Below are 18,155 nucleotides of genomic sequence, written 5' to 3'. Positions count from 1 at the left end.
ACGAAATCCACATTTTCCACGAAACGCTGCTAACATTTCGTCCACTGTTGTATATTCAGACAAGCTAAAGTATTTAGGTAAGTTGGAATTAAATGCATCAAATACTTCTCGAATTGGCGCCAACTTATCATGCCTTTGCCGTTCCTCACGAGTACTTTTATCGTCAAATCGAATATAACGTAATAGAAATTTGAACCTTTGAAGGGACATAGTGAGACGGAAAATCTCCATAGAGGTTCCATTCGTTCTAAACAAATCAGCCGCATTAACATGATTATTCTTTGACATTGCGGAAATATATAGCAACCCAAAAAGTGCCTTCAATTCAATAATGTTGGTCGGCCTTGCTGTTCGATTACATGTATCATAATTCCCCATGCCAATAAAAATATTTGTGTTTTCTACAATAACATTTAGAATATTGTCAGGGAAAAAAAGGCTCCAGATCTCTAGCGGACTTTTTATTCCTTTTGCGTTTTTTTTTTACACCAGGAAGAACCTTGATTATGTTGTCTGCACGAGTTCTTACTTGTTTATTTCCTGGATGCTTACGCCAGTGTGTCTTTCCGTCTTTTCCTATATAAAATGCAGCAGACTGTTGCCCCGTGTTTTTCCCTGACAGTGGAACATCCAAATCGATGGGCTCAATTGTTTGTTCGTCATCGGTGTTATGATCTTGGATTTCTTCGTGGTCACTTGAGTAGTATAGAAACGCCGATTCTAGATAGGAAGTTGCACCTCCACACCTCCGTGACGTCATCAATCCAATGTAAAAGGATAGGGAAGGGTACCAACCTACGGCTGAGGTGGAAAAAAAAATAGGTTGGTATTGGAAAAGTAACTAGATCTGGTGACTTTTTTTTAAAAAGTAACGCGCCACCTAGTGGCTGGTAGTGGAACTAAACCATTACCAAAAAGGTAGACTGTTACTTTTTTAAAAAATCACCAGGTCTAGTTACCAACCTATTTTTCCCCCAAGCCTTTGGTTGACACCCCTCCCTATCCTTTTACATTGGGCTAAAAACATTGGGCTTTTAAAAAAGGTAACAGTCTACCTTGTTGGTAATGGTTTAGTTCCACTACCAGCCACTAGGTGGCGCGTTACTTTTTTAAAAAAGTCACCAGATCTAGTTACTTTTCCAATACCAACCTATTTTTTTTTTCACCTCAGCCGTAGGTTGGTACCCTTCCCTATCCTTTTACATTGGATTGATGACGTCAGGGAGGTGCGGAGGTGCAACTTCCTATCTAGAATCGGCGTTTCTATACTACTCACTTGTCAAACTCGCATTATCATCATCAATATCGGTCTCCACTTCTTCAAAGAGCCTTTGAAGATATTCCTGTTCCTTTTCGTAATCCATAGCTAACTCTGGCACTACATAATTATCCATAGTAATTAAGCAAACAAATAATAAAAAACCAATAACTTACCTATAATGTTTTGCAAAAAGGATAACGTGAGGAGTATCACTCCGCAAGCGGCTAAAATACCAGCCAAGCGCACCCCCGAACAGAATATTTAACACTAATTTCAAGACGCCAAAAGCAACAGGTACTGAGCCGCCGAGCATTAAAGTCGGAAGAGTTTGTTAAATATCGGAAAAATTCGGAAAGTGCGGAGCGAGGCTCCGCACTTTCCGAAGGATATATAAACCTTGATTATGGTCTACTTCCGGTAGACCGGAAGTGGCGGCCATCTTGAAAATATTTTAGATCGAAAGTTCCGAATGAATAACCCATGCTACCAAAATTTCAAATCTCTACGAATAATGGAACCTGAAAAAGTTCTAACGAACCAGTTATGAGACACCCTGTATAAAGTCGTACTAGTCTGACTAAACTGTCTCGCCTCATCTCATCCCACCACCGCATCCTCTTAAAGTTTTTCTAATTTTTAACATTCCACACTTTTTAACGTCGCCATTCCTTTTTCATCTTTTATCTTCATTTTGTTTATCCATCAGTTAGCAAAATGCTTTATTCTTATCTGATTTCCAGTCTACACCTATTATAGCTTCATTGACTTTGTCGCTGATGATGGGGTAACCCAAAACTAGTACGACTTTATATAGCGTGTCCCGTATCTTCCGCATCAGAGCATTATACGATTGTACGATACATTATTCTGAAGCGATCTTTCTAATAAAATTTTTTCGAAATGTTTATAATAACCGCACGGGAACTGTTTAAACGAACTGTTTTTCGTCCAATCAGCAGATCGCAAATCAGCCTCAGGTAGTCGGTGCCTCCTTCGGCCGGTCCGCTACGCCGATGATAACTCGTTTCCCACGTGTAGTCACCAATAGATTCGTCACGGAAAGAGAAATAAACTTTTTCGGTGAATCAAAGTCGTCCGTTATTGGTCGTTGTTAAACAGTTCCCGTGCGGTTATTATAAACATTTCGACAAAAATTTATTAGAAAGATCGCTTCAGAATAATGTATTCTACAACAGTATAATGCTCTGATGCGGAAGATACGGGACACGCTGTATAAATAAATGCAAATTAAAAGTTTTTACATACAAGTTTTACAAAAGATGCATTAAAGGTAATATCAGAAGACTTTATTACAATGTATTTTTTTTTTTGGTTTCAGTAAAATATTTAAGAGAGGTAACTCCTTACTTTCGTAAGGCAAGTATAATCTCAGAAGTCGGATGGGAATTGCAACGTGGATTTCTAACTGGAGCTCCACCGGCGGTGAGATCTCCACAAAGAGCGGACACCCGGTACCTACCATTGCAACTGTGTCATCTGGCTAGGAACTTTAGATACCCAGATCCAGGTGAGTTTCTCTATCTTCTCCTCCACATAACGGCTGAAATTGCATTTTGGCAAGATGAATAATCTCCCAGCTCGCGAATTAAATCCTCGTCGTGCTACCTGACAAATCGTCGTCGTAGCGGTCGCCGGAATTGGAGAAACTCCGTGACTTTCCTCAACGGCCACAGGTGGCGTTCTCCCAACACGGAAATGCCTCCGCGTCGTCGACCGCTTTACCGTTTCTGTAAGTCTTAACTTTATCTGACAAGGTTGACTTTGCGATGGTCACTGCTCCGTAGACGGTAATGTCTCGGAAATTGCATTTTCCGTATACATTCTCACTTTAAAATCTTCCATTATCTTTTATACACGAACTTCTTTTGTATCAGAAATCGTGTCCAACGGGCTTTTGATGTTTGCGAATGGTTGTTCGGTAATTGCTTCTCGTGATGTGAGAGGGTGCGCATAGAAATACCCGGAAGCGAGGAACGGTGGATATTAAATTTTTCCCATCTTGCAAACTGACAAGAGACAAAAGTTTCGGTTAATTTTAAAACTCGAGAGAGCACAATAAAAATGTATTATTAAATATCTATCTACCTACGTAGAAAAATTTCTTGATACGCTTATTTTAAAAAAAAAGTGCCGCAAAATTTATATGGGAGTACTAAATCAGAGGTACTTTAAACAATTGAAACAATAGGTTCTTCCTTTCCGTGGCTCTCGTTGGGCCAAATTTACACTTTGAAAAGGACTAAAAAAGGCCTTTTAACGCTAATTGCTTCACCCTTTTATCCATTGTTTCAAAAAATGATTCTTGTTTCTTTTTCCATTGAGTTTTTTTTTGAATACCCTGTATATCTTATAAAAGGCTGTGCAAAAGTCGGTTTAAATTAAAAAGGATTACATCCTTTGAGTGTGTGTGGACCATTAATCTAAACCGCTTGACATCGTCGACTTTTCGTAATCCCTTGTTAATACCAACCCTTTTGCGCATTTACCTACTACTAAAGGATAGTTTATAAACTACTCTTTTAGGTTAAATCCTGTATAATCTTCATCTCTACTATCTTTTAATTAGTTTTTTTCTCATACGATTTTTTTTTTAAATATTTTCTCAGATTAAATCGAAAAAAATTATTACCGATAAGTTTAGAAAAACGGCGTAAAACGTTATGTTTTACGATCATACAGGTTGTTTCTGTAAGGCGTGGCATAAATTTAATCACTATGACGATTCGTGTAAACATTTTTGTAGAAAATAATCTAGAGTTTGATTTTGTACTTTTAAACTGGTTTTTATTTTATATAGAATTTAAGTCTAACCAGTTTCAGCCCTTTGCCATCTTCAAATAGATGAACATCTTATCCATTTTACAAACAAGTTTCTTAATATTTCTTTTTGTTTTGTTAAAAAAGATCGCGTATCAAAGTCGAAATAAGATTATTAGTTACTAATTTACAAAATTAAAGTTTAAAAAGTTGTAAAATGAAATTAAGGACGAAGTTTACAGGTTAAAATTTAAAAACGCTCTTTTTTAACAAAAGAAATATTAAGAAACTTGGGAACAATTCAAGTATCATCATGTGGCTTAAAAATCGACGATTTTTTTTAATCAATGTGAAATAACCCAAAAACATGTTAAAAATAAAAAGAAAGTGCGGAAAAGTGACTAACAATAGATTAACTTCAGTTATAAAACTTCTATTATATGATAACTAACTTCAAGTTTAAAATGTCAACCTCAATTTTGACATATTTGTAATCTTCATTAAAAATCCTTTAAAATGAGTACAAACACGACATATTTATCTTCAATATTAATGAAGTTATGGTTAATTTCCGGTTAAGAATGTCAACGTCAATTTTGACATATTTGTAATCGTCGTGAAACATCCTTTAAAATGAGTCCAAACATGATACGTTTAATTCCAATATTACTCGAGATATAAGCAGCTTCCGGTTTGAAATGTCAATGTCATTTTGACATATTCTTAATTTTTATAAAATATCTCAACATTTGTCACAAAAATAAAAATATAATAAAAAAAATTAAAAATTAAGGTTGGTATTAATATTTAAAAATTAAATTGCTAACTTCGGGTTTAATGTTTTTTAGTTTAACTTGTTTGTTTTTTGAAATAAGTGCGTCATCTTTGGACTCATTTTAGAGGTATTTTAATGAAGATGACAAATATGTCAAAATTGACGTTGACGTTTCAAACCGGAAGTGATTGTATTTTCATTAATATTAAAGTTAAATATGTCGAGTTTGGACTCATTTTAAAGGATTTTTTATGAAGTTGAGAAATATGTCAAAATTAAAAGTTGAAAGTTCGAACTTTTTGGTTTTTTGAGATAAATGTGTCAAGTTTGGACTCACTTTAAAGATTATTTTATGAAGATTACGAATATAATAATAAAATTTTATTATAGTTGACAACATAGTAGTATTTTATGCTAAGTAGCATTAGCCACCACTGCCACTAGTACTAACACTAAGTACTAACACAAGATAATAATCACTTTCGATTATTAATTAAAGAATCCTCTTTTTAATGCAAAGAGCCGTTTTAAAAAATCACTTTTAGTTGTTGAGAAAAAAATTTTTGAAATGATCGCGAATTTTGCAATTTTCGCCGATTAAGTTTTAAAAATTCGTATAAAATCCAGTTCTTGGAATATAGGTACCCAATATCCCAAAGTGTTAATAAAAGTGCCTTCTTTCCCATGAACCAACACCCCTTTTGAAAAATAACTTTTAGTTTTTGAGAAAACAATGTGTGAAGTTTTGATAAAATTTTCGATGTTGCAATTTTCATTGATAACTTTCAAAATTCGCTATAAAATTAATTTCTTAAAGGATTTATGTGGAAATATCACCAATTATTAATAAAAGTATCCTCTTTTTAATGCAAAATGCCGTTTTGAAAAATCACTTTTAGTTCTTGAGAAATAAATTTTTGAAATGATGGACATGTTTTTCATATTTTGCAATTTTCGCCGATTAAGTTTTAAAAATTCGTATTAAATCCAGTTCTTGGAATATGAGTATCCAAATTTCCCAGAGTGTTAATAAAAGTGTCTTCTTTCCAATGAACCAACCCATTTTGAAAAATGACTTTTAGTTTTTGAGAAAAGTTTTGATCAAATTTACGATGTTACAATTTTCATCGATAATTATCAAAATTCGCTATAAAATTAATTTTTTGAAGGATCCTTGTGGAAATATCACCAATTATTAATTAAAGTATCCTCTTTTTAATGCAAAAAGCCGTTTTGAAAAATCACTTTTAGTACTTGAGAAAAAAAATTTTTAAATAATCGACAATTTTTTCAAATTTTGCAATTTTCGCTGATTAAGTTTTAAAAATTCGTATAAAATCCAGTTCTTGGAATATGAGTATCCAAATTTCCCAAAGTGTTACTAAAAGTGTCTTCTTTCCAATAAACCAACCCATTTTGAAAAATGACTTTTAGTTTTTGAGAAAAGTTTTGATCAAATTTACGATGTAGCAATTTTCATCGATAATTTCAAAATTCGCTATAAATTTAATTTCTTGAAGGATCCTTGTGGAAATATCACCGATTATTAATTAAAGTATCCTCTTTTTAATGCAAAAAGCCGTTTTGAAAAATCATTTTTAGTTCTTGAAAAACAATTTTTTAAATAATCGACATGTTTTTCATATTTTGCAATTTTCGCCGATTAAGTTTTAAAAATTCGTATAAAATCCAGTTCTTGGAATATGAGTATCCAAATTTCCCAAGGTGTTAATAAAAGTGTGTTCTTTCCAATGAACCAACCCATTTTGAAAAATAACTTTTAGTTTTTGAGAAAACAATATTTGAAGTTTTGATCAAATTTACGATGTTGCAATTTTCATCGATAATTATCAAAATTCGCTATAAAATTAATTTCTTGAAGGATCCTTGTGGAAATATCACCAATTATTAATTAAAGTATCCTCTTTTTAATGCAAAGAGCCGTTTTGAAAAATCACTTTTAGTTCTTGAGAAAAAAAATTTTTAAATAATCGACATGTTTTTCAAATTTTGCAATTTTCGCCGATTAAGTTTTAAAAATTCGTATAAAATCCAGTTCTTGGAATATGAGTATCCAAATTTCCCAAAGTGTTAAGAAAAGTGTCTTCTTTCCAATAAACCAACCCATTTTGAAAAATAACTTTTAGTTTTTGAGAAAACAATGTTTGAAGTTTTGATCAAATTTACGATGTAGCAATTTTCATCGATAATTATCAAAATTCGCTATAAAATTAATTTCTTGAAGGATCCTTGTGGAAATATCACCAATTATTAATTAAAGTATACTCTTTTTAATGCAAAAAGCCGTTTTGAAAAATCACTTTTAGTACTTGAGAAAAAAAATTTTTAAATAATCGACAATTTTTTCAAATTTTGCAATTTTCGCCGATTAAGTTTTAAAAATTCGTATAAAATCCAGTTCTTGGAATATGAGTATCCAAATTTCCCAAAGTGTTAATAAAAGTGTCTTCTTTCCAATGAATCAACCCATTTTGAAAAATAACTTTTAGTTTTTGAGAAAACAATATTTGAAGTTTTGATCAAATTTACGATGTTGCAATTTTCATCGATAATTATCAAAATTAACGTCAAAAATATTTCTGACAAAGATTACAGAGCCTACTAAGATTTTTTCATTATAAATTCATTCCAACTTTTGATCGACAACCCGGATGTTTAACGTGCAGTATTTGCTTTATTATTTTTTTTCTCAAAAATTAGTCGTTTTTGGAAAAATTTTAGAGAGACAAAAAAGTTTTAGGATACTTTCATCTACCTAGGTAAAATTGTTTTAATGTATTTATCATCTGCATAAAAAAGATATTAGCAAAAATTTAAAGGGGGTGGTTTAGTAATACGTTTAGTAATTTAGAAGGGTAGGTTGAAAGTACAAATAGGATCAAAACGTGCCTGTGAGTTAAACATATTCCTCAAATTTCATTTTCCTAGCGTTTATGGTTTTTGAGAAAAAGAAATTAAACCAAAATTTTCCGCCATTTTTGGAGGGGTGTAGCTCCTTAGGGGAGCCGAAGTCGCCCATGGTTCATATATCAAAGTACCCTTAAAATTCACTAAAAAATCAGCCCTTGAAGTTTGTTGCAGTCATACAGATACACCATGTATATTATGATACATGAAGACATGTGTGATACATCAAATTAGGTTAAAATTTTCGGATTATTATAAAAATCTTTTTGATGCTTTATAAAAAAATAAAATGTAATAAATTCATTTCTCTTTGTATATTATCGCAAAAAATAGGATTTTTTAATTTAAAATTGCTACGTATATACATAGAGAGCGGATAATATCGATTCTCTGTCCGTTTGAAACGACATTGAAGTGACACGGATCACTCACTGGCCACTTTCCACTTCGATTCTGGCAATAAATCGTTTATTACCGTATAAAGTCATCATTTCTCTGGTAGCGCGTCGAGTGATGTATGCATTTTTCAACGAAAAAATTAAAACAAAGTGAAAAACTAACGTGAAGTGATGACACAACACCTCTTTTTTATAAAAATATCATCAAATGCACTACGTAAATACCACTACAAATTGTCATTGTAAACGCATGATTAAATACGTAAATAATAGTACGGGATAAAACTAATATTATTTAAGGGTTAATTTGTGGAGGGTTATTTTAGGTTTGTATTTCTAAAGGGGGTTTTATTATTTTTGGTTTAATTACATCAAGTTATATTTTGAACGTTTTTTATTTTCCATAATTCTTACAAAATTTATAATACATAAAAATGTCAAAGCGTAAGCAATTTGGAGTTGTGTGTCGTGGTCGTTTTTAGTCACGTTCGGGGGCATCCCTCCACGGAGTTCCTTCACCATTCAAAGCCACGATTCGTTCTCGTCGTTTATCATTCAAAGCACAGGGTTGGGGAACGTGGGTGGCTATCATTGGGGTTTGAATCGTTCGCCCACTTCCCTTAAGCGGTTTGTTGTCGTCCGGATTATGTGGCAAACCGGAATCCGGCTTTGAGCCGATCCCCGTCATCCGAAGGACAATATGTATTAGGCGTAAATCCTTGAAAAATCACCCGCATATACCTCACACCAAAATGATACGAGGACGAAAATCGAGGTAAAATTTTAGGAGGGATAAAAAAGTTTGGCTTGGTAACAAAGAATTTATACGAAATTCGGAAATTGTTTTTTTGCCATTAAAGCTATTAAGGGGGAAAACGATACCACACTATCGCCACCTATCGGCGTTTAATTAGGAACCGTAAACGACCCCTGGAGTTTTAGTGCGCCAGCTAGGGGCAAACTCGCGTCACTATTTAGACCTCCTTTCTGTAACACACAGATAGGAATATTGCATTCGGCGGAAATTGGCTTCATCGAATTCAATAGGCGGTTGGCTTCGAGTTTCCCAACCCTATTTCCTGCTCCTTCTCTTCCGTCTCCTCGTCGTCACGAATACATAAACAACTATCTTATTCCTAAAAATGTTGTTTTAAAAAATTAATTTACTTTAAATGAAAGTCAATTTCTGTCGTCCTTGAAATTGCTATCATGATATTAACCCATAAATTTTCTCGGCGACTCCGACCGGGGTTAGAAGAGAGAATGATTAATGTTTAATTCGAAGGTAAAACGATATAAAACCCTTATTGGTCGTTTGTTATTGGGAGGGTTGAAATCGAATTGATTTACCACGTCAACTCCATAAGCTAAAACACTGCAGATTAATAATCTTACGATTTATTGATAGCTAATTTTTTTTTTTACTGTTAACGACATTCCTTAATCGAAAAATTTGTTAACATTGACAAATTGATTTTTGATTAATTTTAAAATTTCGCATAAAATCAATTTTTTGTAACATCACTGTATAAATTTCACAATTAACCAATTAAGTGGTACCCTATATTGTCACATAATTGCGATATTTGAATAAAAATGAAATTAATAAGAAAGCTGATAAGATATGTCAACTTATTTGGATCTAAGATACAAAATGAACTTTTTATCAAAACTTCAAATATTGTTTTCTCAAAAACTAAAAGTTATTTTTCAAAATGAGTTGGTTCATTGAAAAGAAGACACTTTTATTAACACTTTGGAAAATTTGGATACTCATATTCCAAGGACTGGATTTTATACGAACTTTTAAAACTTAATCGTCGAAAATTGCAAAATATGAAAAACATGTCGATTATTTAAAAAATTTTTTTCTCAAAAACTAAAAGCGATTTTTCAAAACGGCTTTTTGCATTAAAAAGAGGATACTTTGATTAATAATTGGTGATATTTCCACAAGGATCCTTCAAGAAATTAATTTTATAGCGAATTTTGATAATTATCGATGAAAATTGCAACATCGTAAATTTCCGACGCCATCAGGCGTAAAGATCAGGAGAAGAACACGAAGATTTTATTCCTCCAAGTGAAAGGTTCGATGAAACTATATATTAATGTTAGGTATAGGACATATGGAATATAAAAGATGTAAAATGAGACGCCGAAGACGACTAAGAAATAAAATGTGGGGGTGCCATTTAAAAAAATGAAGTTATGGTACTTCCAAATTTCAAAATTTTAACGTGCCATATTAAAGTGATGTTGGTTAAGCATATTCTGAAACCTAAATTGATATACCAAAAATCGAGTCTTCTCTGATTTTTTGAACAAATATCTGCTAAAGCAGATTTTTTTAGAAAAAATCGAATAACTCGAGAACGGCCGAATCAAATTGCAAAAAGTAAAGTTATTCATAAACCTCGAAAATAGGCAAACCCAAATATGTAAAAATATATAGGGTGTTCCATTTAAAATAATAAAGTTGGTAGCGACTTCCGGTATAACCGAAAGTGCTAGAAATCTGAAAATATTTTAGCCGACGAGAACGCAATTGATTATACTTAAATCAGAATTCTGAAATTTTTATTTTGGCCAGGCCCGCTGAGACACCTGTATACATATAGTGCTTCACGGATGGAGAATTTACTGCAAATTAATTTATTATACCTATAATATAATTAATTTAATTTACATTTACCGCAAATTATTTTGTTTCTACAATCTTTGTCATTATGCGTAAACTCTAAGCATTTACTATAAGGTATAGGTGCATTGCTTTCAATAACAAAATAGTAGTTGTGTAGGTAATACAAGCCATCTTAGGTTAATTTTCGGTACGAATAAACGTCGCTGGTAATGATTCTTATCTTGCGTGTTGGTTTGTTTGTTGGCCTTGAAACAATTTGTTTGCAATACCGATGCGCTATAGTTCCTTCTTTTAGGAATATACTAATCTCTTCTTCTTTGATATCCAATTCCACATTCTATATAATTGCAGAGTAATGTATAGATTTGGATGGTTCCATTGCTTTTCAATACCTCTAAAAGTTTCTGTATTTTTTGCTTATATTTCTTGCCTTCCTTTTGACAATGAATCCATTTTTTGAAGTGAGGATTACATCGTTGTTTGTAATTTGGTTTTCCTTTTGTATTTTACTCAATTCCGTGGATAGTTGACTTCGTATGAGTAGTGTATTTTTTGAAGATATGTCAAATACTGTATGTAAGTTTTTATTTATTTGTTTTATTTTGTCGTGATGTGTATGTGTGACTGGTTTGTTCTTTGATATATTTGTAAAGAGTGTTTTGGAAGTAGCGATAGTACAGGGTGTCCCAATTTCGATGTCCGCATAAGCTATCTCCGAAACTAAAAGAGATAGAAAAAAGTAGCTTACATGTCATGATCTTGTTTTTCGAGAAAATGCTAATGCCGAAAACTCCGAACAGCTATCGTCTTTTGTTTTCGCCCTATCGGCAAAAACTGAAAATTTTGCGAAAACGACAATCGCGAATATCTCACTTATTATCAACGATGAAGTATTATAAATAACACATTATATGGACAACTTTTTACGAAGAATTCAGTGGCGTAGGTAGAATTTTTGTCCCATCTTTTATTTTCGAGATTTTAAACGTAACTTAATTTTTTTAAATGGAAACCATAGTTGGCTATAACCTAAAATAATTTGTTATTTTCTTCTGATAACAAATATATATAGTTTGTGGGATATATTTCTTATAGTTATTGAATGATTAACAATAATTCATTTTGTTCTATCTAAAACTAATGTATGTATTTAAAAATTAATGTTGCTATGGTGATAACCATACATACTATGATGGAAAACATTGGTTCCAATTATTGCCAAAGTTTGTAGTAGTATTTAAAAATTCACTAACAACTCTGGCATTATGTGCTGGTGTTCCGTCATATTGAAAATATATCATTTGAGACATATTTAATGACAAATTGTCCACCAAAGGCCCAATGTGCTGCCTTAATATATTGAGGTATTTACCTGAGTCTAAGTTTTTATGGTAGATACTATATGCCAAATATTTATTATCTAAAAGCGCACACCATACATTGAACCCCAATCTTCTTTGAACATTCAGAGACTTCATCGGTCCAGATGACATTTTGAACAAACAGCAGATTATTTAATTTTTCTAAATATCATCTACAAAATTGTAATCTTATTGTTAGATTAACATCTTCGACATATAAATAATGAGTAAGCCCCGCTTTGTATGGTTTATACTTATTTTTCTTTCATATTCGGGAGCAGCGACGTCTTGTTCAATTTCTCTGCAAGATGTTGCAAGTGAAGACAACACATTGACTTCATCCTCTTGCAAGTCATTTTGGTATGTTTTTGCACGTGGTTTGGGGAAGGACCAAAAATCTATTAAATTTTCTGCTAATCGGCTGAAGGTTCTTACGTGCGGTTGTCTTCTTTCCGGATACCTTGTGAAATATAATTCCGCGGCTAACGTGGCATTCTTATCTGATAACACATAGCATTCCATCATGTTACATTTTTCATAATTTTCGATATTCATTGTAAAGTTTTATTCAGTTTTGTTATACTTTGACACTTAACATGCTGGTGCTTCGTACCAGCACATAATGCCAGATTATCGAATTTTTAAATACAAACTTTGGCAATTATTTGATACATTATGTTCTATCATAGTATGTATGGTTATCACCATAGCAACATTAACTTTTAAATACATACATTGGTTTTAGATAGAACAAAATGAATTTTTGTTAATTATTCAATAACTATAAGAAATATACCCCATAGACTATATACAGGGTGTATCTGAATGACTGCAACAAACTTCAAGGGTGATTCTTTAGTGAATTTTAAGGGTACTTTGATATATGAACCATGGGCGACTTCGGCTCCCCTAAGGAGCTACACCCCTCCAAAAATGGCGGAAAATTTTGGTTTAATTTTTTTTTTCTCAAAAACCATAAACGCTAGGAAAATGAAATTTGGGGAATATGTTTAACTCATAATAGGGCACATTTTGATCCTATTTGTACTTTCAACCTACCCTTCTAAATTACTAAACGTAACCACCACCTTTACATTTTTGCTAATATTTTTTTTATGCAGATGATAAATACATTAAAAAATTTTTACCTAGGTAGATGAAAGTATCCTAAAACTTTTTTGTCTCTCTAAAATTTTTCCAAAAACGACTAATTTTTGAGAAAAAAAATAATAAAGCAAATACTGCACGTTAAACATCGGGGTTGTCGATCAAAAGTTGGAATGAATTTTTATTGAAAAAATCTTAGTAGGCTCTGTAACCTTTGTCAGAAATATTTTTGACGTTTAAATGTTAGTGTTTTTCTTACTATTATTATTGTTTTTCAAATTAATTTTTAATAGTTATTTAACCAACAAGTCTATTAATGAAGGCGATTAATTATTGAGATAATTAATCGCATTTTAATATACGAGTTAGTTACAATATTTTTCCGTTGACCGTCTTTTCAACAAAATAGAGAAAATCCATTGTTGAAAAATCTCCCAATTCTGTCACTGGCAAAATAACCTCACTTTTAATGTGTCATAATTTATTTTTGTAGTCTTACAGAATAGATATAGTGGTCGGTTGGGTCGGTATTACAAATTTCATTGGAGAATATTTTTATTAAATTGACTACTATATTAGTTCGGTCGGAGTTTCTTAAAATCGTTTATTAATAGAAAATCGTTTATTAATAGGTGTCATTAATGAATGATTTTGTATACATTTATAAATCATATAAATACACGGTCGACGGAAAATAAAGTTCTATCGCATTTACGCTCGTTCACTCTACGTTTAAAAATTTCGAATAAAACAATAATAATAGTACGAAAACCACTGACATTTAAACGTCAAAAATATTTTTGACAAAGATTGCACTAGCCTACTAAGATTTTTTCATTAAAAATTCATTCTAACTTTCGATTAACAACCCACAGCTTAACAGTTAGTGTTTGCTTAATTATTTTTTTTCTCAGAAATTATTAATTTTTCGAAGAACATCAGAGAGACAAAAAAGTTTTAGAATAGTTTCATCTATCTAACTGAAATTTTTCCAATGTATTTATCATCTTCATACAAAAAATCTAGGCATAAATTGAACGGGGGTGGTTACGTTTAGTAGTTTAGAAGGATAGGTTGAAAGTACAAATAGGGTCAAAACGTGCCCTATTATGAGTTAAACATATTCCCCAAATTTCATTTTCCTAGCGTTTATGGTTTTTGAGAAAAAAAAAATAAACCAAAATTTTCCGCCATTTTTGGAGGGGTGTAGCTCCTGAAGGGAGCCGAAGTCGCCCATAGTTCATATATCAAAGTACCCTTAAAATTCACTAAAGAATCATCCCTTGAAGTTTGTTGCAGTCATTCAGATACACCCTGTATACCGGGTGTCCCTCAAAAGTGGCTCACCCCCATATTTTTCTTTATTATTGGTGATATAAGAAAACCATTTGGCATGCATAGTTAGGTCGCTAAAACGGATTATTACGACATGAAATCATTCTTTTTGTACTTCCGGTTATACCGGATGTGAGTTCTAATTTCGGTATTTTTTTTAAATCTCTAATTTTTTTTTCTTCAGTTGGGTTGACAGTATAATTTCACATAACTTTTACTTGAAAAAATTTTCACGATCACTTATAATTTTTGAAAAAAAAATTATTTTCGTTATTTTATAACGTTTTAGTACCTTCGGAAAATGTATTACAACTTTTGACGCATAGTAGCTAGGTTAATAGTATAACTACGTTATGTCCCTCTTGATTTGCTATTTCTCGAGCAGTGATCACTGCTATGCTTTAGTCAGTGGTTCTTTTTTAATAATGGTGTAAATTAACAGTTGTATTAAATTAGTTTTAAAAGAAAAACGCGATCAAACAATTAAGTTTAATTCAATTATTTTTTATTTTTTTCTTTATTTTTTGTTCTTTTACACTAAATGTTCTGTAGCTGATAGTTACTTACAATGTCCATTGTTCATTATAATTTGGATTGTTTATTTTATTTTGGTTAAAACCTCTCAGATCACCTGACCTCACACCTTTAGATTCTTTTTATGGGGCAAAATCAAAAATGAGCTGTATAATACACCAGTAAGGTCTCATGAGGTATTGGAAAATAAATCGAGTTAGAAATTGTATTACCTAACTATCTCCGCAGGAATAACGTCGAGTCGTTAGATCGACAATACGCAAGATACAATTATGTCTAAATCGAGGCGGGAGCATTTTGAAAATTTAGAAAATTAGTTTTTTTGAACTTACAATTGAATGAAATTTAATTGTTGGATAGCGTTTTTCTTTAAAACTAATTTAATACAACTGTTAATTTACACCATTATTAAAAAAGAACCACTAACTAAAGCATAGCAGTGATCACTGCTCGAGGAATAGCAAATCAAGAGGGACATGACGTAGTTTGTACTATTAACCTAGCTACAATGCGTCAAAAGTTGTAATACATTTTCCGAAGGTACTAAAACGTTAAAAAATAACGAAAATAATTTTTTTTTTCATAAATTATAAGCGATCGTGAAAATTTTTTCTAGTAAAAGTTATGTGAAATTATACTGTCTATCCAACTAAAGAAAAAAAAATTATAGGTTTAAAAAAATAGCGAAATTAGTACTCACATCCGGTGTAACCGGAAGTACAAAAAAAATGATTTCATGTCGTAATAAACCGTTTTAGCGACCTAACTATGCATTCCAAATAGTTCTCTTATATCACCAATAATAAAGAAAAATATGGGGGTGAGCCACTTTTGAGGGACACCCGGTATATGTAAGAAGGTTATTTATGACTAGTAATATGTATTACTATACAGCATTTTGTATCTACTGACTTGTGATAATGCTTAATAGCATATTTTCATTAATAAAGATTATTATTATCATTATAATGTTAAGTATAGGACATATGGGGTATAAAAGATGTAAAAGGAGACGTCGAAGACGACTAAGTAATAAAATATAGGGGTGCCATTTAAAAAATTAAGTTATGGTAGTTCCAAATTTCTAAAAGTTAACGTGTCATATTAAAGTGACTAAACGATCTAGACAGCCGCTCTCGGCATAAAACATACTCCATCATGTTAAGCATGTTCGAAATCCTAAGTGGATATATCAAAAAAACAGCCGAATCAAATTGCAAAAACTAAAGTTATTCATAAACCTTGAAAATAGACAAACCCAAATATGTAAAAATATACAGGATGTGTATTTTGGCCAGAACCCCAGAAACGTCTAATCACCGGTCTCGCTGAGACACCTGTATATAGTGTGTCCGTAAAGTAACGGATATAAGCGATAAAATCATAATAAACGGTTTATGGAAAAATTCCTGAGAGGGGTCTAAAGATTGCAATTTTTTGGTGTAGATTTAAAATTTTTTCCGCCATTTTACAATCTTTTATTTTACCAATCTTTGCAAGGAACTCGTACGTAAAATTTTTCAGAAGTTCCACTAATTTCACAACACGAATGTTTAGCAAACATAATTAAAATTAAAATAATCGTTCTTTCTTTTTATATCGCGTAAATTAGGTCTCGAGACGCTGTCGAGTTCTGACTTGTTCAGAAGATGACCGTTAAATTTTAGCTGTATCACACCAAGGTTTATATATTAAAGGTTGTCTAAGTACCTATGCTACAATACTTTGATTTAGTTTGTGGGCGAGGGGCAAGAGCAGGAGTGTTTCGTGACGTAAGCGATCACGGATTGCGCACGCAACCTCATGGCCATGTGCTGCTCCATGCATTTATTTAATTTGAATTGCTTGGCGGTATTATTTTCCACATGTGACGTAATGCGCAGTATGGTTGCGTACGAATCTAGACAACCTCTTATATATAAACCTTGGTATCACACCACATGTTGATCACATGGTACCGACGAGTAATCCCGAGCAAAATAGTGCGGTGCCTACGAAGTACCTGAAGGATAAGTACAGTTACACGTGTTGTGTAAAATTTAATGTTTTAGTATTACATAACTTCATTAACATGAGTAAAAAAGAACTCTCCTCTAGAGAACTGTAAAAACTACTCTATTAAGTGAATAATATATGAACTCTATATTAATATTAAATATAGTGTACATTAGACTTGTTTTTACCATATGGTATTACAATTTTTACTCTAATTCTTTTTACCAACTACTCTAAAATTTTTACACGACACAATTTTTTCCTGTGTATCCGTTACTTTATGGACACACTGTATAGTGCTTCACGGACGGAGAATTAACTGCAAATTAATTTATTATACCTATAATATAGAAGTAATTAATTTAATTTACATTTACCGCAAATTATTTTGTTTCTACAATCTTTGCCTTTATGTGTAAAATCTAAGCATTTACTACAAGGTATAGATGCATCGGTTTCAATAACAAAATAGTAGTTGTGTAGGTAATATAAGCCATCTTATTGTTAGATTAATTTTTGGTACGAATCAACGTCACTGGTAATGATTCTTATCTTGCGTGTTGGTTTGTTTGTTGCCCTTGAAACAATTTGTTTCCAATACCGATGGGCTATAGTTCCTTCTTTTAGACCCACTTTTACCACCTCTTGATAAATTTATCCGATTGATAAATTGGCGCTCTTAGCCAATGAGAGCGCTTAAAACCGTTGTAACCATGGTAATTATCTATCAGTTAAATTTATCAAAAGGTGGTAAAAGTGGGCCTTAAGAATGTACTAATCTCTTCTTCTTTGATATCCAATTCCACATTGCATATAATTGCAGAGTAAGAGATGTCTGGAACTTTAGTATGTTTTGGGGTTTGGTCCAATTGCTGTATAGTTTTGGATGGTTCCATCGCTTTTCGAGGATTACATCGTTGTTTTGTATTCGGTTTTTCTTTTGTATTTTACTCCATTCCATGGATAGTTAACTTCGTGTGAGTAGTGTATTTTTTGGAGATATTTCATGTACTGTATTTAGGTTTTTGTTTTATTTTCT

At 32.2% G+C, this 18,155-nt stretch overlaps 1 protein-coding gene across 1 annotated transcript in view; it reads left to right on the top strand.

The window, feature by feature from the left end:
- LOC111423960 (Syntrophin-like 1) overlaps positions 1–18,155 on the top strand; it is a 167,661-nt gene that overhangs the window by 118,075 nt on the left and 31,431 nt on the right. The window contains exon 2 of the mRNA XM_071201409.1: positions 2,601–2,789. Coding sequence (XP_071057510.1) covers positions 2,601–2,789 — 189 coding nt within the window. The remainder of the gene's footprint in view (positions 1–2,600; positions 2,790–18,155) is intronic.

This window comes from Onthophagus taurus, chromosome 1 (genome assembly GCF_036711975.1).
Source record: "Onthophagus taurus isolate NC chromosome 1, IU_Otau_3.0, whole genome shotgun sequence".
Lineage (NCBI taxonomy): Eukaryota > Metazoa > Arthropoda > Insecta > Coleoptera > Scarabaeidae > Onthophagus > Onthophagus taurus.
This window is presented reverse-complemented; position numbering and strand designations above follow the sequence as displayed.